The 24991-nt window shown below is 37.0% G+C and overlaps 1 protein-coding gene across 1 annotated transcript in view; it reads left to right on the top strand.

The window, feature by feature from the left end:
- GPC6 (glypican 6) overlaps window positions 1–24991 on the top strand; it is a 732688-nt gene that overhangs the window by 645064 nt on the left and 62633 nt on the right. Inside the window, exons 5-6 of the mRNA XM_085215637.1 lie at window positions 15420–15550; window positions 22650–22793. Coding sequence (XP_085071763.1) covers window positions 15420–15550; window positions 22650–22793 — 275 coding nt within the window. The remainder of the gene's footprint in view (window positions 1–15419; window positions 15551–22649; window positions 22794–24991) is intronic.

Here is a 24991-nt window from a genome sequence, read left to right as displayed (position 1 = left end):
CAAAGCAACACAGTGTAATCTATTTTGTAAATAAATCCATAAAACTACTGATCAAAGAGGATGCCCTAATGGTAAAAGGATAAATAACTGCATAATGACAGCACTTACCTGGAAGACAACATTTTTTCAAACATAAAGCTCTGTAAAGCAACCACACAGCAGAGCTGTATCTTAAATGATAATAAAAATAAAAATCCATACCTAAATGGAACAAAAAAAAATCCAGAACAAATGTGTCTTTGGTGGCCTCTGTCCCAGTGAATAATTGTTTTGTTGTTCAGTGCATAAAGGATTGAGTTTACCCTTATCCTTCCCCTTCACAGCAGGTTGTTTTTCTGATCACATCATTCTGCTGTCACAACCTGCTAACCATTTTCTCAGCCACACAAAGTCTGTCAGGGAGCTGGAATGAACACAAGCTGGCACGTAACTAATTACTCCCTACTTCATCTGCATTTATTGTTACTTCCTCTTTCTTCTCCATGAAAAACATAAGACTATTTGAAACAAGATGAACTTATGGGAACTTTCTTGTTTTAGGAACAAATAATTTTTATACCAAGCATTCACAAAAAGGCTCAAACTTCTTGGCCTATCAAGATATTCCTTTACTGTTGATGTTTTCTTTTAAATTTGTTCCACAAGAACATTCAAAGCTCTCTAACTGCTTTCTAGCAACAGGATGAGTACTGAAGAATAGCAATGGTCGAAGAATAACAGCAGGTATAAGAAAGGAGTTCAAATGATAAGGAGAAATTATGTAATGCTATTCACCAAACTTTTTCTGTGGCCATCTTCTGCCAATACTTTGCTTTGCAGTAATAGCTTTAACTTTGGTTGCAGATTCCAGCACCATGACAGTCCCCTATTTCATAGAATTATAGAATGGCCTGAGTTGAAAAGGACCATAGTGATCATTTAGTTTCAATCCCCCTGCTATGTACAGGGTTGCCAACCACTATTTCTACTTACACAAAGTGGCCTCTCTCCAATGTGCTGTTCCTACTCATCTATCTGGGAACATTTTTGCCTGCAGTGCCTACATCCCGCTATGGAGCTGTTCTAGCTGCTACAGAATGCTTACAGAACTTTCCAATACACAGGGCATCCTCCTGGGTGCAACCCTCATCTAGCCCCTGCAGTCACATATCACACTCCCTTCATCTCCTGCTGCAGACCCTGTGGTAATGGAGGCCACCTGAGATCCCGAAGCAAATGTTGGCACCCGTCTGACTGCTTGATAGTAAAATATAGTAAAATCCACCTTTAGTGGATTCCCATTCTCCTTCACTTTTTGATTATTCTAGAGAAGATCACATCCATCTGAAAATGAATCCCCATGGGAAAGGGGTTTGGTTTCCAACCAGCTCCATCTGTACTTCTGCAGCTCTCCTTGCACTTCTCTGAGGGTGAGATTTTGTCCTCAATGTGGAGAAGCAGCCCCTTTTCAGTTGGCTTGAACAAGTTGTGACATTGCACTCTGAGCTGGACAGGTACTGTCGTTGAGTTTTCTGCCACCACTTTCTCTTTCCTAGGCTGTCTTTTGGAAGTTATCTTCTTCATACATGTTAGTGAAAAAGATGCTTGGCTGTGTCATGCATCCCAGATGGGAGAAGGCATCTAGGGAGACTCGCAAACACTATTGTGTCCCTCATTGTTCCTTCACTATCCATAACATGCAATAATAGCATGAATGCAATCATTGTCACTGCATTTTGAAGAACAAATTTTATAAACATCTATGGATTTTTCACTTCTAATAAAACATTTTACTAAGGGAAACAACAGACATAAACTACAGTCAAACTTTGGCACATTCTTTTTGTAAGTGGCCACTAAAAACTGAACTCATCTCTTGCATAATTTTGATTAGATAACCTATACTAAATATGGGAAAAAGGAAAGGGAAACTCTGTAGAGAGTAGCTTCAGAGATATGCAAAAATATGATAATTTTTCCATGTCATCACCCCTCTTATTTTAAATTAGTGAGATTCCTTCTTATCACAGGAAAGGGAAAAATAAGATCTGCCTTTTCATATTTTATCTTTTTACATTTGATTGATTGATGCTTTAGTTAAACTTCTCCTTGTACACTATCAAGAAATTGTCATCTGGGATATGTGACAAAGCTGAACAAGCACACCTGGAATACAGACACAATAATTTCTTCATGAATAAAAACTCCTGCACAGATTTATTTAAACTAACAGCAAGTACACAAATATTTCTAGAAAAATAAAGAAATAAAAAGCATTATGCAAGGGGTGAGTTCAATATAATGTCTGTTATTTTTTTGTAAATATGAATATATGAATGTTTGAAATAATAGAAATAAATATTTTTACTCCCTGTTTGGAAGATTACCACTTAAGGACAGAATGCTTCCAATTCTACCTGTGCAAATCATCTTTGAAACAGCAGGTCTAACCTACTTTCCTAAAAGAAAATATGAATGGTATCTCTCTCCTTTAGGGAAAAAAAGGCTGTTTCTAGGCTGCTATGAGCCAAAGCCTTTTCGTACTCCTTTCTGAGTGGGGGAGGATCATAATATTATCATTTAAATCATCATTGTTTATGCGGGCTACTCCAAATGTAATGCCTCCCATTTTATTATTGTTGACACAGGACATCAGAAGCAGATGTTGGTGGTGTGGCAGTAGAGGCTGAACCACCCTTCCAGTATTCCATTACATTTTGTTGCTCTGTGACAGATGGCAGCAGAGGGGCAGTCTGACTGAATGGTGTCTGACACAGAAGGGTATATGAAGAAAAAGAGTGTCACCGAATTCCTCTATGTGAAAAAAAATACAGTTCATCAACACTTGCTGAACATTTATGGAGACCAAACTGTGGGTATGAACACAGTGAGGTGGTGGGTGGTATGTTTCAGCAGCGGCAACAGCAGCAGTAGTTCTCCTCCACTGATGCAGATTTTTATGAGCATAGAATGCAGGCTCTTGTTCATCTCTGGCAAAAATGAACAGCTAATGACAGATTTATAGCTTAGAATTTGCTCCATCAAATAGTGCTCTTCTGCTCTTTATATCTGTTGTAGTTTTCACAGAATGAAATAGGAGGCGTCACTTTTGGAGCAGCTTACATAAGTTATTAACTGTTGAGTTTCCTTACAGAGACTGTGGGAAACTATGAGGACATAAAATGTCTTAAATTTTACATTTACTGAAAGAGAATCGAGTTGACAATTCTTATGAGACCTTTTTTTAGTTAATTGACTGTTGGCAGTGCTAGTGGCCTGTGTAAAGATTTCCCATCCCAGCAGACAAGATTCAGTATCTGGTACAGCACATCAATATCAGATGATGTCATTTTTTTCCCATCTTTCTGCTTGAAAAAATATATGACGACTTTAAGCAGCATTTTAGAAAATTAAATATTGCTAAATCAATTTTTAGAATACTTTTTGCTGGGTTTTTGTTTTCTCACTTTTGTTCTCTTTTGAAAACATAAAAAAGAATTCCCCTTTAAATGCCGTCGTATTCCACATGACAACCATTGTTTTTTCTCCCCCATGTTTTCAGTGAAGCCAAAACTAACATGGCTTATTTTGTTGAGTTGGAACAAAAATATCAGCTTAATTACTACCTCATCCTGTCATGACAATACTTGACTATTTCTGTACCAGCACTGTCCACAGACATTAATACAGCATAGGAATAACAGTTATTCATTTGCTGCCACATTGAGCCAAGGGGAAACAAAAACAGTTCTTTTCTGTGAAAATTGAGAATAGGAATTAGTAACTGCCTCCAAAACAAATTATTGAAAGGATGCTTTGTGACTTTAGAAGGCCTCAGATTATGTCACATTTGCTTGGCAGATTTAAGTATTAATAATAATGTTGTTATCATAATTAAAAAGTTTAACATTTAAAGATATTTTTATATAGCTTTATGTTCAGGAAATTTGAAATTTATTATTTTTGTTAGCAAACCAGCATAGGATACGCTGTAATATTTCTTCTTGCTTTTTGTGATAGTGCCTCTGTGTCCTATTCACGCTTATACCTGCATGAATCTAGAACAGTTACAATGAAATCAGAGTTTGTATCCCAAATGCACTGGGATGCTACATTGGTTATAGCAGAATTTTACCAACATATGTTGGTAAGTAGAGGAGTCAAGTTAAGTGAATGTGAATTGAACTTAGGAACTGCATGAAAACGGTCCTTGAGCACAGTTCAGTGTGAGAGGAAGAGCTCGGATGAGAGAGGAAGATGAATCATAGAATCATAGAATCATTTTGCCAATACTTCGCTTCACTGTAATGGATTTAACTTTGGTTAGAGATTCCAGCATCATGGCAGACCCCTAATTCACAGAATCATACAATGGCCTGGGTTGAAAAGGACCACAATGATCACTTAGTTTCAACCCCCCTGCTATGTGCAGGGTCACCAACCACCAGACCAGGCTGCCCAGAGCCACATCCAGCCTGGCCTTGAGTGCCTCTAGGGATGGGGCATCCACAACCTCCTTGGGCAACCTGTTCCAGTGTGTCACTACCCTCTAAGTGAAAAACTTCCTCCTAAAGGAAAGGAACTCCTAAAGGAAAGGAACTCCTAAAGGTGGGACAGAGCTATGCAGTGGCTCAAATGCAGACATGCAAAAGTGACACACATGGGGAGGCCACTGAAGAGGGAATCCAGTGTGCATGCCTTTGCAATAAGTTAGCACCTGCATCTCAATCCTTAACTAAAAGAAGGTGGGCGGATCTCCCTCCAAAGCCTCCAGTGATGGCTTCATTTCTTTATTTAGCTTACAGGGAATCAAAGGACTATTTTCCTAAGTGCTTAAAATAGTAGAAACAGTTTAAAACTCAAAATTAAGGATAACTGATCCAAAAACATCCCCATATCTCCCTAGTTCCCCCTATCAGATTTTCTGACATTCAGCAGCCTTCTAGGGAAATATAACATATTGATATTCATAAATCTCTTTTGTATGAAACAGGTTGATCAGATAATTTTTCCTGTTGGAAAACGATCATTTTAGTAAATCAAAATTACTTGAGGGAGTATTAATACGGCGGTTCCCTGGCTGCTGGCCTGGAAGCCTTGCCAATGTGCAGCCAGCCAGCAATTTTTCTGTGAAGAATGCTCCATTTTTAAATTTTTCACCCTCAGTTAAAACAATTCTTTTCACGCTGTGAAAGTTTTAGTGGGAACCAATCTTTTACTTTTTGGCCAACTTTGCCTGTGTGTTGTTAAATATTTATGCTGATTACAACATATCAATCAAGTGGCCTTGTGCAATGAGCATTAGATTTTTATATTACTTCGACCTTCTCTAGACTGCATGAATATTTTTACTCTTGACTCCCAGTCATTTAAAAGAACAGAACAGAGATAATTTAGAAGAGTTAAGGAGCTCAAGTGCAGCATTTTACAGCATTGCCCCTATCCTATTGATTAGTTCTGTTTCATACTAGTAATATACTTTTGCAGCTAGGCAACGTACAAACTTGTTTTTCCTTTCAAGAGGAATGTTGAAACAATAAAGGATAAGTCATACTGGCTGTATTGATTTGAGACAACCTTGATGTACACAATCTTTTGAGATTCAAACATTTATCTGGGGGGCAAGGGAAATAACATTTTATTTGCTTCATTGGGCCTTATTGAGAGAAAATGATATTAGGCATCTAAAAATTCTCTGCATTGTGGCAGGCTTTTAAAGGCAATGAGATAATTGCAGCACATTTCCATATTAATCAATAAAATGAAAGGCAAAAATCAATTTTGTCTGTGCGAGTGTGTGTGACTCTTCCCTAAGAGCCATAGCATTGGGATGGATACCTGCCAGCAGGGCTGGCCATAGGTTGATTATTTATGGCAAGGAAAAGCATTAAGTCAGCTCAGTGACAAAGTAGCAGGAAAGATATTATTCATGGGATATCTATTCAAAAATCTGGCATTGGAACCTGCAAAATGTTATTTCAGATCTTAATGACTATTGTGGTTTCCTACATAAAATAGGAGAAAAAAATCTTTTGTTCAGAAGAACAAAAGGCCGAGTTTACCAAAAGAACTGAGAAGCATCCAGATGTTCTCTGAGAGTTGTGAGAACCCTAAGGAATTTGTCACATAGTCTTGGGATAGCAAGGAATAAAGAATAAAATGTGACTCTCTATTTTCATATTCCACTTCCTTATTCCTGTACTGGAACAGAACCTCAACACCAAGTCATCCTCCCCTGTCACTCACTGTTTGACAATCTTTTTGAGATAGTAGAATGTTAGATTACAAATTGGATGGTTTTTGAAAGCTTACATTTATAATTTCTGTGATGCTGTATCCAGGTATATAGAAAATAAGCATTCACTTTTTTCTTTGGTGCTTCGCTCCTACCTGAGTTAATCCCAATATTTAGCTTGGGGTTTGTTTGTAGTTTGGTTTTTGGAATAGCTTTTTTGGGATTTTTATTTTGACAATTGTTCAGGTAATAGAAGAATGATCTAGCACCAATCAAAAAGCTGTTTTTTGAGTGATAATACTCATTTCAGAGTCCACTGTTGCCTAAAAGACATTAGAATTTACTTATTTTTCTTATAAAATGACATCACTTGATATCATTTTACTCCTTAGTCACACAGAACCATGAGATCCTTCTTGGATTTTCTTCAACAGTGTTCATCTTTCCTATCCTGAATAGTAAAACTAGCGCACCTAACAATTTACTCCCATTTCTAGATTACATATCATTTATGAGCTGGTTACAGCAGCAAAATCTTAAGCATGGAGTCCTGTGCAGTCCGTTAAGAAGCCTTTGGAGCAAAATTTATACTGTTCTAAGCTTTCTACCAGCAATTTAGGCTATAATCTCAACTTCTAGATACCAGAAGTGAATGGAAGTCCAGCTATAAAGTCACAGAAAAATTCTGGGTCATGGAGGGATCTGAAGAGATCCTCAGGTGTTTACTAGCTGACATGGTGAACAGAAACCTGTGCCTGTTGCATCTTGTATTCTCACTCCATATCAATGTGAAGAAGGTTCCCCAATCTTCTGAGTATCTACCTTTTAGGCACTTAAGATTGTGATGAGATCCTCTTTGAGTGTGTGCTTTGTAGCCTGAGCAAAACCAGTTCATTTCGCCTTTCTCTGTTTATCTAGTTTTCCAGATCTTTCACCATCTATGTGGCTCTCAACACTTCTCTGAAGGGCTAGAAAACATTTGATTATCTTGAGGCAGCATTCAAGATTCTCTGCATTCCACAATAAAGACCATGGAACAGTAGTGAACAGAAAATAAGAATGGCAAGTTTGTTATATTTAAGTGAGTTTTTTAAAAACAATATAGAGGGCACTATGGCTATTGCTAGAATTATTGTGTATAGACTAGATGCTGCTAAAGGATAAAATTATTCTTGAAATAACCAGTTTCTTAAAATAAGTTGCTTTAAAAAATGGAAAAGTATCATTTCTCAAGAAGACATAGTAGATCACTTATTAATTACATTTTCAAAAGAGTACTGTAAATGCTATTAAGTTTGGAAAAACTTTATTTTACTGCACAAAATTTAGGAATATAAGTAGGGTATAGAATGAAAATCAGTGCAGAGAGTATAATCACAGTGAATTTGGAATACAAGAAGACATTTGACATGGAAAATCTCAATTATAAATCAGTTGTGATGAAGAAGATAAGGAAATTGGATGAAACGAGAGGTTCAAGGCAATTTTCTGAGTTAGGGATTTGGGCCAAATATGGTCTCTGCAAAACAACACAAATTAAATCCTAATTTAAAAGTTTGATTCATTCTGGACAACACAATACCAGAGAGTTCTTTTAAAGATAAATAAAAAAAACAGCAAAAGACTCAAGGAAATCACTCAAAAAAAAAAAAAAGTTTTAAAAAAAGAAAGAAGAAAAGAAAGGCAAGATGGAAAGTGTGACATAGCCCAAACCGAATGAGAGCATGATACATGTCTACAAGTGTCTGAAGAATATACAAAAGTCATGCTGCTTAAGATTATAAAAGATACCTTATAGGAATAACTCAGTGAAATTAAGCAGCAAAAAAAGACATACAACACATGATGGGAAAAATATTCCAGTGAGGCGGAATAGACAATGAAATAACTGTAAAAGAGTGCTGGTAGTCTTTCAGCATTAGCAGTGGAATGGTTAAAAAGATCTTTGAGGCTCTACTGTTTGTGATCCTACCAACATTCCACAAACATTTATATTCAGGAGAGCTTTACTACTGTATGAAGATACTGAATAAGAGGTGTTAGTCTATCATTTACTATCTTCAACCATTTGAGCACATCTCATCAAAGGAGAGTGAGAAAGATGCATGTTTTTAAAACATCCCAAAATATTTATCTTAAGAGAATTACACAGATGAGTAAATATTAATACAATTAAATGAACAGGCTATAGCAGGAAGCATATGGGCATGCATCAGTGAGAGCTATTTACTAACTACATTTTTTGTAGCTGATGATGGAACTACTTAAACATCTCTTGGCATAAGAAAGAAGCAATAAGACAAATATTTTATAAATGTGCTGCATTTTATTCATTGATTTATGTCAGACATTCAGACAGAACACTCAGAAATATTTGGCAGTAACATTTGCTTGAAGTCTGATTCAGAACATCTTGCATTCAGCTCCCATAGGGTAACAGAATCATAAAAGTAGATTACCATTTTGCCTGGTCTTTGCTGCTTTCTTTCTGCACATGTGAAAAAAATAAGACATCAACTAACAACAGTATATTCAATTATTTAGAATCACTTGAAGTTATAGAAAGACAAAGAAGAAAAATGATTTTAATATGGATATTTTTTTCAGTACATGGAGGAAAAGTCTATGTTATGCAGAATGCTGAAAAAATTTAGTGAACCTACAGCTCAACCTACAAAATTCATTTTGTTGCTATCAGCAAGATGACAACTGCCTGCCAATACATTTTGCATACATATATTGTACATGATATGAAAGTGATTTTTTGAGCTGTTATAAATAAAAGAGTATGTTAGAGAACAACCTGGTGGAAATGATAAGAAGTTCTCTGTTATTACCGGGTAAGGGAAAAGTTAGCTCATTTGTAACATTGGCAATACTTTTTTCTTTCTTGTGAGATCAATAAGTGGTCTTGCTGTGAATCAAAATGGCCATATAGCTGGTAAGAAATATCAAAAAATGTAATATTAAATCTGCAACTTCTCATGACTGAAAATAAAAATTGATAAACATTTGTCCAGGGAAGTGGTAGAGTCGCCATCCCTGGCAGTGTTCAAGAGGCGTCTGGATGAGGAGCTACAAGACATGGTATAATGGCTTGTGGTAGCAATGGTGATGGGAGGACGGTTGGACTAGATGATCTTGTAGGCCCTTTCCAGCCTTGTGATTCTATGATTCTATGATTCTATGACTCTATAATAATTAATCAGATCTGACGAGCTAAACATATTTTTTTCAGTATGCCTTTGTAATTAAATACAGACCTACCTTAGTAAATAATCTGATGTCGGTAAGTGAATATCCAAATAGAAAACACTGAGATTGCCTTTATATAAATGAAACATGAGTTTTAAGAAAAGTAACTCCCACCTCCTTAAAAAAAAAAAAAAAAAAAAAAAAAACAGGAAAGCTTCAGAGGAAGACTGAGGATTTTAGTGCTATTATGTTAATAATGTGTGGAGCTTAATGACAGTTACAGGGGGAAATCTGTCAATTAAGTCTCATCAGAATAGAGTAGTATAGTGTTTGCATATGAAGAGTAATGTGGAAAAAGGTAAGGTAGATGCTAAGAAAAACACCAGTATTGGCATCACTTCTGCGTTTTATACTGGTATTCTGAGAAAAGAGTTCTTAGCACCTCATTAAATATGAGGTGGAGTTTTACTTTCCTCTTTTTAAAATTTCTTTAGTAAATCACAATCTAGCTGTAAAAGTTTTGGCAGAGAATTACATAGATGTCTTTCCGCGTTATTATATTTCCAAGAAGTCAGTGTGTACCTACAATTCACTTCTCAATTTTTCTTTTTTTATTTTGCTTCATTAATTTACCATTCAACGCTCCAAAGACTCTATGGGCATTATTTATATTTAGTGTCACAATGGAAAATTCAGTGAGCAATTGCAATGCCTAAGGTCATGGTAAACCACAATAAGGTGCTCGGTCTGTTTTCAACTAATCTCTTCCAGTCCACTGGCTTGTGCATAGGCAAACCCTTTGAAGCTTCCCAAATAAAATTACTCTTTACATTTTTTCACAAAGAACTATATGAACAAGAACTTTACATTCCTTCATAAATGTTAGATCAAGTTTACAAAAAAATAGAAACCTCCCAAAAGGAAATTTCAGATGAGGTTTCTCTCTCTTTTTTCCTTGAGACAAAATATACCTTAAGATTTCATGATGGACGTGAAAATCAGTAATTTAACAATCTTGTTTTTTTAAAGCACTCATCCACAGATGCTTCTCGGGATTCCTCTGAGAAAAGCTCAGCCACTGGTGAGATCTCACTGATAATACAAAAGTAGGACAACAGAGGTGTCCATGAAAGGAAAAAATGATATCATAGCCAAACAATTCAGGCCACAAAAAGCGTGTTCTTCTCTTTTCCTTTTGTTTCAATCTGCAACAGGTTGCCCAAGGCGGTTCTGGATGCCCCATCCCTGGAGGCATTCAAGGCCAGGCTGGATGTGGCTCTGAGTAGCCTGCTCTGCTGGTCAGTGACCCTGCACATAGCAGGGGGGTTGAAAGTAGATGATCATTGTGGTCCTTTTCAACCTATGATTCTATGATTCCATTATTCTATGGTTCTATGAAACAGGAAGATAGCACTTTTGGTATCAAAATAAGTCAAAAAGACAGTGTCTTGATGCAGCTCATGGGAAACAGAGGCAGATTCTTGTGTAATTATTTTTTATCTATTGTTTTGCCCAAACATATTCAAGGTTCACTAAACCTCATCAAACTTGTCCTTCTGCATACTTAAACAATAAATGACAGCATAGTGACCAGTTGGGTCTTGTTCTTCTCATTAAAACAGCACTTATAAACTACTTTTAAAAATCTAAAAATTAAAAAAAAAATTTGAAAAGTATAAAGAAAATATCTTTCCAAATCTCATGTATTGGTTAGAATGAAGCAATGTACTTCTAAGGCCGATTATCATAAACCTATGTTATTTCTTTGCACAGATAAGGTAGTACAGAAGCATTTAAAGCTGCTGTGTACAACCAGCAGAGACATTTCTGGGGCCCCAGACACCATACTCTAAGATTCCAGTACTTGGGTTTTTTTACTGTATCAGGGAGGTGTCCATTCCTGTTTTCAGTGGCATGCACCTAGCAGGAGAAGCTGTGACACAGTGACCGTATGTGTTGTATGCTCTGCACCTTCTCAGGGCTCTTTTGCAAGCCCATGTCCTTCAGTGAGTAATTAGTTGGGGAGGGTTGTTTCCAAGTTGCTAACAAACCTGCAAAGCAAGAATGAATTAACTTAAACTGAATTCTTGAATGACTGCAGATAGATGCCAGCTTTTTGTCAAGCACTGTAGTATATGGAGAAGGAAAGCATATTTAGCGCAAGCAATGCAGATTTTGAAAAAATTGAAAGAAAGTAAAATCAGAGAATAGACATAATTATACAACACTGTCTAAGTTTATCTACAAAAAAAACAGGCAGTCAATTAATATATCATTTTTCATTTATTATACAAACTGTAATTAAGCTCTCACTAACATCTGAGCTGAGTGAGAAATTATTCAACCCATACCTACCAGTCCTACTGAACCAAATTATGAGTTCAAGGGTTGGTTCTTGACAATTAAGGTTCTAAAACGAGACATATTGATTTTCCTAACTTCATTTTGAAAGCTTTCCATTTTCTCCTATAATAATACAGTAATTTTAGGAGTAAAAACAGACTTGGGACAGAACACTGTATATATTGTTACATGATTATAGACTTGATGAGCTATGAACTGTGAAGAATCGTAACACCATTTTGAATGACTTCTCATAACTCTGATATGATTAAATTTCATTTGATTTTCTTTAATTCAATCTAACAGGTTTTATTTAATTAAATTGCATAGAATACGTCGTGTATGTACATTGTATGTATTCATACAGAATATGAATGCAAGTGAATAAAATGGTCTAGTAACAGAGTTAGGGTTGTGGCTAGCAAACAAGAGGGTAAAACCTAATGAGTTGAGGGAATATTTTCCAGGTGAGGAATTCATCTAAAGAAAACACAGTTTTTTCCTAGAGATCAATGTTAAGAAAATTCAGCCTGAATCTTAGTTGGAGAGCCAGCTCAAAAATTCAGAAGAGAGAGGCTACAGCCACAGTGATTCTGTTTCCAAGAGGCTCACACACTCCCAATAATATGATTTTCTCGCTCTTCAAAGCTTCTTTTAATCGAGGTCTGTCAGATATCACACAGATAGGTTTGACTTAATGTTAGGGATAACAATGGTTAGAGAAAAGGTAGTAGGAAGAATTCAGTCAGACAAAGACAGAGACAATAATTTTGCAGTTTACAGAAATGTCACTTACTCATCGTCTTTGCGTGGCTGAGCTGGTACTCCTCCCAGAAGGAGGCAGGAGTAACTCATCAGTCCAGCCACCACTATGTCATCCGTGGCCCCACACACCTTGTTGAAAACAAAAACATCATTTTTCAGTTTATACAAGAGCTTACCTAAATTTGGCAATCAACAAGGACTTCTAGTCTGATCTGGGCCCTGAAATGAGCCTTCAAGTAGCATAGCCACTTGAACTAGCCTCTGAAATAATGTAGGATAAATCCATTTTACCTTAGCCCTTCAGAACTTCTTTTCTTTTCTATTTTACATGGGACTATAGCCCATGTGATTGAAACATATACTTGACTATAATATTAAGTTGAACCCAAGCTCCTGAAGCCACCGTCAGTTCTGCAACCAGAATATATCTAACAATGAAGTTCAACATAGCAAAAGGCTCACAGAGATCTATGACAGCCAGGAATTAACTACATTCCTCAGCTTTATACATTCCCAACTTCCAGCACGAAGACTAAGGCTGCTATTATAATGCAAAAACTCAGGTTATGAATGGAAGGTGATGTACTGAAAGTTGTTGTTTTTTTTTTCTAAAATTACCAATCGTCTAACCAAAGAATAGATCTTAGTTTATATATTTTAATACTATTCATTTTGAAGTTGATGGCACTTTGCTTGAGATAAGGCTGTTCTGACAGTTGACGATGTGATTCTTGTTCAGTCAAGGACGATGCATTTTTCTGTCACATAGTTGAGATTCCTTTTCAAGATTTAATTCAGAATTAGCAATCCTTATCATCAGAAGAAACAGTAAGTGAACTAATGTTACCACTTGTTCTCATGAAGGATCTTCTCTATTCTCTATTCTCGTACCAACAGTTACCTATTTACTGATCTCTATTTCAACAAAGTCCCTTATCTCAAACATGTACTTGAGCTCAACAGCAGGCTTGTTAGCTTGTTAGTTTCCAAATTAAACCATGTTGGAGTAAAGAAGTACCTGTCCCTAAATTAAGCTGTGAGCTACTCTTGTAATGAATAAATAACACCAATTCTTTTATGCATAAACTCTTATCTTAAACCCAAGACCGAACAAAGCCCAAGCCTCCAGAATCCAGCCACCATTTTTGCCAGAACACTGCTTACTAGTAGCTGAGGCAGCTTGGATTTAGGCTGATCTCATTACTTGTAAATTTCAAAGGTATAAATGTTTTATAGAAGACATTCTAAATTTGTGGGGAACAAAATCCTTTACACTACACCATACTTCCATCTGTGGAAAAATAAAATGCATGCATGTGCGGGTATATATATGTGTGTGTGAGTGCCTATGAAAGTATATAACTTTGTATGTACATAAAATATTTTGGTTCTTCTATCAGAGTTAGGAGCAGTTTTCATTAAGCATCCCATTGAAAAGGGTTTAAACTAAAGCACTTTAAAATAACAGACTGTCAAAATAACACCTCTGTTTGAAACTGAATTGCTATCATCTCACCATTTCTCACAGTTAGTGACAAGTGTAAAACACTCCACTCCAAAAAAGAGCCATGCCCCTCTTACTAGCCTGAAAGTACAGTGACTTATTAGACCTGAAATTACAGAAGTTCTTAGGTAAAAAATGCTAATTTCAATTTCAGTGGGATATTTAGACACTCACTGATTGCATATAAACTGTTAACATACTGTAACCCTCAGGTTAGGCTGTGCATAGATTTTTGCTTCTTAGCTACTTGTGTGAGACACCAGCATCTTCTTCCCTACATCCACATATGCATGCTTCTCTGGGAAGGAAGGAGACAGCCATGCAGACAGGAAAGGAGCCCCAGGACTCTCTAGCCAAGTGCAGGGATAACACTGCCATCAGAGCCATGGGGTGCTCCGTGCCTCTTGGCACAGCTTTGCAGGACTGGTACTTTCTGCAGCAAAGAACAAGTGAGGTCTGTTTTAGGAGGAAGCCTGATTAGTACATTTTGAAGCCTGAGTTTGAGAGATAGACAGTATGCGAAGGTTTTTGTTTATTGTGTTAATATTGCTTGTGGGTTTAAATGTACGTTGATTCTGGAAGTCTTAGATGCTTACATTGGAGAGGAAATAAATGTGATGTTCAAAAGCATAGTATAAATGCAGTATATCAGATGACAGAAACTGTGCTAAGTCTGTGTCAGTGGACATGAGATGTGGCAAATCTGTTTTTATTGTTGTTAATTTCACTTCAGTTGCTTTGTTTTTAGTTAGTGAACTCTCCCAGCTACAATTGTTTTTGAGAGGATCTCAAAAGCAAATTAAGTAAACAATTCTCTTTAACTTCAAAAAACAAAGAATATATTTTCCTGCATAAACCTCTCACCCACAGTTTGAAATGCAGCAGGGTGAACATGGTTATACCTATATACTATGGCAGAAATCCAATATTCATCTGTGGTACGTATGGAGAGAAAATGAGATCATTAAGGTCGGAGAGAACAGCTGCTTTAATTATAACAGCATAATATATCATATCAAAGTATTCATCATCTCACACAGCCCCCAAGAACATACGCCAGGGATTCATTTCTATCATCCTGCTTCTTCTTGGGACAGAGAACATATAAGCACACTCCAAAGCTCTGGCTGCTTCAAGTGGTGTGATGCTGTGTAAAATAATTGCACCCCAAACTCGATAATGCTACAGCAACTAGTATTAATCTAACTTTTACAGTCAGTGTTCCTCTTTCTGTGGTGGTGGTGGAAAGGGGAGACATTCTTGCTGACTGCGGCCCTGCACTGCAGGCAGGTTCCCCACTGCCGCACATCCCCACACTGCTGTCCGGAGCGCTCGGTCTGCCTGAGGCACCTGAAGGTACCTCTTCTTTAAGGGAATGGCTGCTTTGTGTTTTAACAGATGCTATGCTTCTGGTAGCGGAGAGATTAGAGGGACCATTCAACATTGAATCAGTCATGGATCCTATTGATGTCAAGATTTCTGAAGCCATCATGAACATGCAAGAAAACAGCATGCAGGTGTCGGCAAAGGTACTGTGTGGGTCACACCTTCTCTGTTGTTCACTATCACAAGGAGGAGAAAAAAAACTTATCCAGCACTTTTTTTCTGCCCAGGCCTTAAGAGAGACTATCCAGACAATAGAAATTGCATTTGTTCATTCAATAGTTCACTGGGATGCCTTTGAATCCCTTGCCTAGTTAAACAAGCCAGAAGTTTTTAAATGGAGCCACAGGGAGAAATGCATCATTTAGCAAACTTCAAATTAATAGTTGCAAGAACTTTGAGGAAAACAGACACTGCTAAAAATTAGAGGTAACTGTAATACTCTGTGGAGTGCATTCAGTAACTTCTGCTTGTGTCTTATCTGTGACTCCTCATATTAACATCCACACACATTTTGATCTGTTTAGGTCAGGCTGCAGCACAATGTGTTTGAGGTGAATAGAAAATGATCCATTTAACCTCCTTTAATATCCTCTCCAGGGAAATATCATTACATTGGACAGCCTCTGATTAGCAGACCTCAGTTTGATGGGGTTTTGTCTGGATTCTGACATAAAGATAAACAGAGTTAATGATACCAGTGTCCTCCTTTCCATTTTTAGTGTGTCTGTGTACACAGATCACTGTCACCTCTGAACCCCATGTTAATAAGGTCCTTTGAATTCAGTAGCAGGTGCTGTTGAGGCAGCAGTCACCAATTAATGTCTTTTCCTTAATATGCATCAGTGCACTGCAGTTTGAAAAACTGAAAGTCAATAGTTTGCCAGGTTCTCTGCATTGAGAGTTTCCACCCACATGGATTTCCCAGCAGCCAGTTAGGTGTTGGCGAGATGGCTACCTGAGTCGGTGAGTTTCCATTGCATGAAAGGAAGTTGCCATGGCTAGGAAAATTGTGGGGATAAAAGGTTAATATTCTTCCTGCCAGTCCAAAATTAGATGATTTTACGGGCCCAGTGCTGTGGGATTATAAAGATTTCCTTCAAGATGCTATTACTTTCAGCTTCCCTGAAGTTACTTGGATTTTAAAAGCAGTCTACATCCTGAGAAATGAGACTTTGTTCTGGCAGCAGTGATCAATGAGTTTATCAGCCAAACATTTGGGGAATCAAAGGCCAGCTTCAGAAAACTCAGCCCTTACCTCAGAAAAGAAACAGAAAATATTTTCACTGAAAGCTGACCAAAGGCTCAGGTGTATTTCCTTTTCATTTGCTCCAATCTCACAGCTTTTCTGTTAGTCAGAAAACTGCATTCCCTGCCAGAATCCAATGACATCACCTTGGCACGAGCTCATCACACTACTCATTTGCAATAGAGGAGGCTGTCTGTCGTATCCCTCAGAAATATTTTATTTGCTGTAGAGGTTAATAAATCACTGAAATTCCATTTGCACTCTAAAGTTTTTCTTCTAAGAGAAATCTTATCCAATATTTTCTCAAAACTATATCAGTGAAATTTATTTTTCTGCATTTTCACAGATAACTGAGCTGTCTTTGCTTGAGGGGCTTTTGTATTTTCTGTTTAGTCCATTATTCTCCAGAAATGCATTTTCCTTGTTTTCCTAGGTTACATCCCTCTTTTTTCATGCCCTGACACATGGAAGTGTTTTATTATTCAAGTATGAGAGAGCAAAGTCTTGGGGTTCAGTTCTGTGATCTTCTACGTCTGTCATGTCAAATCTATAGAGATGATGTATGAGCAGACTTTGCACCATTCATCTATCGCCTAATTTTTCTCCCTTATACATACTGACCACTTAGATCTTCAGTGAAAATGACAGATACCTTGCCACATGTAATGGGGTGCACAGAATGCAATTGCAGATCTAATGTAGGAGAAAAGCCACGCTTGTCAAATATTCTGAGACTCTGCTCAGCAAGCTTCAGGCAGGGTGTTGAAATCGTGCTATTTTCTCTTTCTTCAAACAATTTTGTACCTTGCATTTGACTGTATCCACTGAAAATATGGTGACTGGAAATCACAGCCTTTTTTCCACAAGTCAGTCAACGCATTTTTACAATGGGAAAATGATGATGCGCTAACGTCATGCTTGCAACGCCCACATACACACAGATTACTCTTCACCATTGACATGCAGCTTTTCCTAACTGAAAATCTGGCTGATGTCTGGAAAAAGTCTCTAAGCTTTGTTCAGTAGCACTTAGAGCCATTTTGTACTTGTTTCTGTCTTCAAAGGAATGGGAAAAATTACAACAAACAGTAGTTTTTTCAAGGAACTCTCACTAATCTCAACTCCTTTTCAGACAGAAGACCCAGAGATCACTTAAACTAATATCCATCCTTCTCCTTTTTCAAACATTTCAGTAAATTGCTCTGTTCCAAAAGTCATTCCCATTAAAACTACTGGTTTGTCTTTGTTTTGCAAGATATATGTATTATACCATCTGCAATTATATATTGGAATTTATTTGAGAAAAATATGTTAGGTATAATACATTTGCTGTATATTCCTGTGCATAGGGGGGCAAAATTCAATGATGTGTGCTTTCCAACATAATAATTGTATTACAATATGCACAACCTATTCAGAACTATTTTTCTGAGAAATAGTCTTCATCGTTACTGTTATACTGATAAATAAAAGAGGGATAAAGAACAGTGCCTGACCTTGAGGCCAGAGTGCCAGAGACCAATTCATTTCTATACTGCTGAGATCTACATTCTTTGAGGTTGTTTCATTCAGCAAAGAACGAGTAGGAGCAGTCCAAGAAAAAGCCAATGAACTGACAATTAATCAGTGCAGACAGACAGAGCTTATTGCTGGAGTTCACATCTTGTCTTTCATTTCCTTAGGAGAGACAAACCCTCTGTCTTTCACTCTTGATGGGTGCACATCAATATTGAAGCAAAATTGCATAGGTGCCACAAGTACCTCTTCTATTTGTGTTTGTATTTGTATTCCTGACCAAGGACAAACAATCCCAGCCATATCCCCGTACCTGTCATTGCATTAAATGGAGCATCTCTGCTCCTAGGTCACTGACTTTTCTTGTTTGTAAGCTGACTGTAGTTCATTTTTTCAGCACAGTTCACATTAACCAGGTACTAGTATTATGCTAAGATCTTCCAATTCATCCTGAGGCTGGAATCTTCTGTTTTCTTGATGTTTCTCTGCAGTCTATATTCAGCACTGGCTATTTAGAAAGTCTGACCACAAATCTCTAAGCTTCATATGCAGCTCACCTTGTGTGGCTGTCATGTCCCCAAACAACATCCCCAAGAGGTCTTTATTTTGCCTCAGGGAAAGTCACATTTCTGACAGCTGCAATATTTGGAGATGCTTTTCAGAAAGTAGCAATGGTTTACAAAGTCAAACCCCAAGGCCTACTGCAAGAGAAATCTACATGCTCTGATTCAGACCTGAGTTTCCATTTTCCAGAAGTATGCAAGGATTAAAGATCGTCACAGTCAAATTCCATCACCTCATCATCTAATATTCACAGCCATCCTGACAGAGTACCTTTTGCAAATCATCCTTGCAGAGTGAAAAAAGCTATCAATCTAGGCTGTCTGTATGTTTTAAATGTAGGCTCGGCTACCTGGGATTACTCAGACTTCAGTAGTTTCTGAAGGCAATATCTGGTAGTAATCAGGTTGCAATAGATTGACCATAAAAACATGAGGAAAAATTTATTTACTGTGAGGTTGACAGAGCACAGACTGGAACAGGCTGTCCCAAGGTTGTGGTGTCTCCTTCTCTGGAGATATTGGGACCTACCTGGACATCAGCTGTGCAACCTCTCTAGGGAATCTGCTTTAGCAATGGGGTTGGACTGGATTATCTCCAGAGGTCCCTTCCAACCCCTGTGATTCTGCAATTCTGAGTGATGTTGTTTTTCTCCTGATAATGTCTGAGACATCTTTATTACTGAAATCTCTGTCGTTCAGGAGTGACACATATTTGTGATCTGAAAATAAAAGTGGTAAAATTAGTTAATCTATATATTCTTACTCATTGCTCGGCTCGTATTCAAAGTATAGTCATAGCATACTTAGGCTGAACTCTTATTCTTCTCTCTGAGAATATTCAGGGAGTTATGAAATATCTATGATCTTTTCAATCCTGGCCAAAACAAACTTGCATGAAGCTCTTCACAAACATCCCATAAATCTGGCAGTACCTTTACTTTCTTTCTTGCTTGAAGTAAAAGAGCAAATCCTACACTTCAGTAATATAAATATTTAGTATCTGACTTCTGCAGAGATTGCTTGTTCTCAAGAAGTGGAAGAAAGCTCACAAAACAGCAAAAAAGTGCTGCAATTCCTCAAAATGTAGAAAATTCCCAATTTTGTTGTATCTGCGTAACTTTCGTGCTCCTCGAAACACAACATATATTGGGCTATTTTCCACATTTTAAACCATCCGGTTTTATATATTTATGTTTGGCTGCTCTAAGTGTTATTTGGATACCATGCCAAGATTTTTGCTCTTCCATAAAGGCTATCCCCATAGCTGAGTCTCCTATTAGTGAGTCTTAAATCATCTTCTATCTAAGCTGATGGACGTGCCATTTTAATCTATAGATATATGTTCCTTTTTGGCAATTACTCCAGCTAAAAGGATGAATGAGTTCCATGATATAGCAGACTACTTATGTATTATTTATAAGGAGGAAATCTTCATAAAACTACTTGTCCAACTTTCTTCTTAAAATAGCCCTAGAGTTTCGTATTAACAAAACCTCTTCATTTATCTGTGTTCTTTCCAGAGCCCTGTACTTTAAGAATGTAATGGCACTTCAGGAAAAAAATCAATACTATTCTATCTGAAGATGAGAGAGTCAATGGAGCAAAGTTGTATGGAGACATTCAATAGGAAACACTGAGCACTAGTACATCTAAATAACAGTATGACTCAAAGCTTCATAGATTCACAAATTCTTTCTTCTGGGATTCCAAATAGTGAGTTCTCCTAGGAAAAGAACTCCTTTTTCACAGTATCTACTCACTCATCCTGAAGCAGATACCTCCATTTAGCCAGCTCAATAGAAATAGTTTTTCACTGGCTCCGCTGATTCGTTCAAAGCCCTGACCTCAGAGGTTTTCTGCTCTTTGTGGCACCTTAGGATGCATCATATGACCTTCAACTGCTGTTCAGAGGGGAATGGTCTCCCATGAGTCTTGTGTTAAGACAGTTTTAACAGATGTCAGATATCCTAGGATTATTATAGATGCTGATGTGAAAGCAACCAAAGGGAGCTTTTCATCTCCACTGCCTAAAAGTGGGTGTTTAGATGTTTAGCTCGAAAACAGACACCTACATTCATACACCTAGATCTTGATTTCTTAATTTAAAATGGAATAGCTTCTCCAAATACAGATGAAGTGGACAGCACCAATTATATATAAAGTACATTTTTTTAAAGAGTGGATTTTTGCTGTTAGCTCACATCATTTGTAATGGAACACCAGCATATTTTCCTATAAATTGTTCTGAACAGCTCTGTGAAGTACTTAATGTGGGAGCATTTGTTAATTTCAGGTATCAGCTTTACATTTTCTGTCTTGTCACTTAACATCTGGATGCCAATTAGAAAATGTGGTTTTGGCACTCAAAATTTAGTTACAGATCATTGCATCCTTATTACATTTTTGCCTGGTCATTTAAAAACTAAATGATTTCTTCTTCCGTGATCTAAAAATTGCTATCTAATTTCTACCTCTGTTATTGTCTGGCTTTAAATAATTTTGTTCACACAAAACTACTTACTACTTACAACTGTGAAGTGAAATGCCACAATATCTGTGTTAGTTTTTCCAGTATGTCACAAGAGAAATTAAATTATGCAGAGTCATAGCTATTCCACATGATCACAGAGGTAGCCTAATGCATTCTGTGAAAGTTAAGGAGAAGATTTAAGGCCAGGTTGGATGTGGCTCCAAGCAGCCTGGTCTAGTGGTTCACAACCCTGCACATAGCAGGAGGGTTGAAACTAGATGATCATTGTGGTCCTTTTCAATTCAGGCCATTCTATGATTCTATGATTGAGTGTCCACACTTTCCTCTGAAAGTCAAGTTGCAAAATTGTCATTTGTCTCTGTAAGCAGTCTGATTGATTAGTTGACCAAGGGGGACTTCATAGATACCTAAATAAACAGTTAAGATTCTCATGCATAACTTATCTATAGTCAGAAGAAATATGTAAAATTTTCCCAGCACATATATTTGTCGTTTGGACAAATAGTTTGTGTTTGGCATTACAGTTTTATAAAAACTAGCTTACAATAAATGATGATGTTTAATTTCTTTTCCTTCTGAATGATAGCAAAATGTTAAAAGTAGCCAAACTGGAACAAAAAGAAGGGTTATTCCAGAAGTGAAAAAGATGGCATTAAGGCAAACACTAAGATCCTATTTCATCACTGAACTTGAAAAAATGTTATTGCATGAATATTCTTCCTCCTTTCAGTTGACCAGCTTCTGTAAGAGATCATCTGGGATACATACTTAATATTCACGGTCAAATGTGTCTTCTATTCACATTAGGATGCACAAGATATATGCTACGGAAACTTCATTCCAAATGAGAGAATATGAAAAATCTCACAACTCTGAACATTGGCTTTATACTTAGAAAACAAGCACACTTCCAGATAACTATTCTCACAGTTGCCCACTAAACAAAGCTATAGTCATCTCTCGTATCGGGCCAACTAGGAAATAAGAAAATAATCTAGTCATAAGACTCTTTCATCACTGACCTTTTCTTTGAGACTACAAACAAAATTACCAGATAGGAATAGCTGTAGAGAAGGATTATGAATGAACTGTGATTTTGTGTGAATACCATGTTTAACAAAATAATGAAATAGTTATTAAACAAGTCCTGTCACAAAGGGCTCATTTGTGCTTTCAAGTGTTAACTTCTTAGAATAATCACCTTCATGAAGTAGGTGTTTTTTTAAGAACCCTATATGTTCTTATATACTCAGTGAGTAATTATTAATGTTTAATTATTAATCTGAGTTTTTGAGTGTTTTATTCACTGTTACCAAAATGTCAGTAAAATAAGAAGTTTCAAATATATGAGAGTAAAAAGAGGAGGTAAAACACCAGCCTCCCTCTTTTTTTTTTGGCTGTCACGGAACATACAATATCTTTTTCAGGTTTTCCAAGGATGTGGTCAGCCTAAACCAGCACCTGCCCTGAGATCTTCCCGTTCAGTCGCTGAAAACTTTAATACACGGTTTAGACCATATAACCCAGAGGAGCGACCTACAACTGCTGCTGGCACAAGTTTGGATAGGCTGGTAAGACAAAATGTACTTCATTCTTCAATAAGTAGAAATGGTTTGGTAATACAGTAGAAGAATGATAATCTCCTGACAATTTGTTTTTAATAATTTCATAATCACTTGATATAGTTTCTGTGCCAACTGTTCTGGCATTCAATAACTTTTTTTTTCCCCCATTGGAAATACAACAGAATTGCATTCTAGGAGAACAATATGACTCACTTTTTATGTATTAAAAATGTTAGAAGACAATAAATTCTTTCCTGCAAGCCAAAAATTAGATGAGCCAAGAAAGGTACTTTGCAATATGAATTCTCTTTGAAAAGTAATCTGCAATAATACCTTTTTTTTTTACTAAGGTATTTAAAATATTTAATACATTTTTAGCCGTGAGTTCAAGATATCCACTTGCAAAGGCACGTTGATTTGTTCCACTCCTTCATTTAATAATAAAATAACAACTACTTTATTTCCATCCATCTCAAAAATTGACTTTTATCAGCTGAAACATGAGTGATCATTAATCTTGTTTTATCTAATCAATCACTTCAAAAACAAGACTTTAACACAAGATTATTTTCTCCACTACCAGTCATCAGATTTTCATTTCAGATTATGATGCTCCTGCTATTCATACATTTAAAGATTTATAGTAGGCTAATTATTATAGCTTCTAATACTTTCTCAGCAATTAGCTCAAAGTAAGGCCAATGGGCAAAATTAAAGACCTGTAAAGCATCTGAATCAAAACAGTATAGCACAGCCTCCACTTGCCATGGTTATTGCTGAGCACTTGTACAGCATTGGTCTGTCTTTTAGAAGAGACTCATGTTCAGGGCTGCAGGAAGAGTGAAAGGAGAGAAGCAACCAATTGGGAATAGCAGCTGGTAGCTGGGCCTGAGGATTTGGTGGGATGTCCTGCTGAGTGTCTGACAGGTTTGAGCTGTACTGCAGTATGACAGTGCCTTGCTACGTTTCTGATTGTGAGTCTAAACTATCTAGAGGTTATTCCAATATGCACTAGACAGCCAAATACACTAATTCAATCAGGACCTGAGTCTCTCCTTGGACCATCATTCCGTAAATTCCTTTGATGATTACCACAGTATTCCATATCACAGATCACACCAAAGTCTTTCCAAGAGCCTATGCTGTAGACCATTCATTAATCTACTGTATTCCCTCAATCTCTGTTGCAATTCAAATGAAAACTATCACCTTTCTAGTCAGGACATGGGATTGCTCTGCAGCTAAACCCAATATTTTGAGTTCTCTTTTTCTCTGGAAATGGTATAGCTTGATTATCCTAAAATGAGGAACAGAAAAGATCTCTATTGTACAGTTAGGTCTCTTTAACACGGTAGATTCATAACACAGTATAGCATCTCAAGCTAAAAATCTTGCTGGTAATGCTCAGTTCATATTTGACAGGATCTTAATTTTACCCTTTCTCTTGAGATTCACAGAAGCAATCCTTTTTGCTTGGTGCAGTGTAGGGTCTGGATCTTAACCTAGAACTTGCCAAGTTGAAATTAAAGGTCAATGAAGCATGCAGACTTTAGTCATGCTCTGGTCAAAGCTAAAGGCTGAAAAAGAGTAAAGTGAGAGGAAAATCACAAAGGGAAAGGCTGGTAGCACAGGTCCACTTGGATTATTGCTACATTGTAACAACTGTTGGAGCATTTTTGCAGTGAAAAAAGGTTCATAAGACCTTCCATGTTTGCTTCTAAATATTATTGTCTTTTTACACTACAAACTTCCAAAATACTGGGCAGCATCTTGAATAAAGCACTAATGTGAGATAGATATGCTGCTGGCCTTTAAAGGCTGTAACAAATGAAAACTGCCAGTGAAGGTAATCCCCCGTTACTCAAAATAACTCCTAGAATTTCAAAGGGGATTTTTCCCTACGCGATTTAACTAGCTTTATTGAGGCATTATTTCAGAAAAAGAAGAAAAAATAAAAGGAGGAAAAAAATAATTTAGCATTATTGCTTTTACTTTGACGAGTGTTACAGGAAAATGCTTATTTGTCTTTCTTGCTGGTGATATTTAAAATAATAACTATTCATGACCTGTTAGCTATGTGTGTGGGTATCAAATCCATCTCCAAATGGCAGTGATACGTGTGTTATTTCCTTTTGGGTTGAGAGCAACAATCCCTGAAACTTGAGATGGCCACTGATCTGAGCTGGAGCGAGGAAAGGCTGTTT

The sequence above is a fragment of the Meleagris gallopavo genome, chromosome 1, assembly GCF_905368555.1.
Source record: "Meleagris gallopavo chromosome 1, MGAL_WU_HG_1.1, whole genome shotgun sequence".
Classification (NCBI taxonomy): Eukaryota; Metazoa; Chordata; class Aves; order Galliformes; family Phasianidae; genus Meleagris; species Meleagris gallopavo.
The sequence above is the reverse complement of the archived record's forward strand: the minus strand, read 5'-3'. Positions and strand labels throughout refer to the sequence as shown.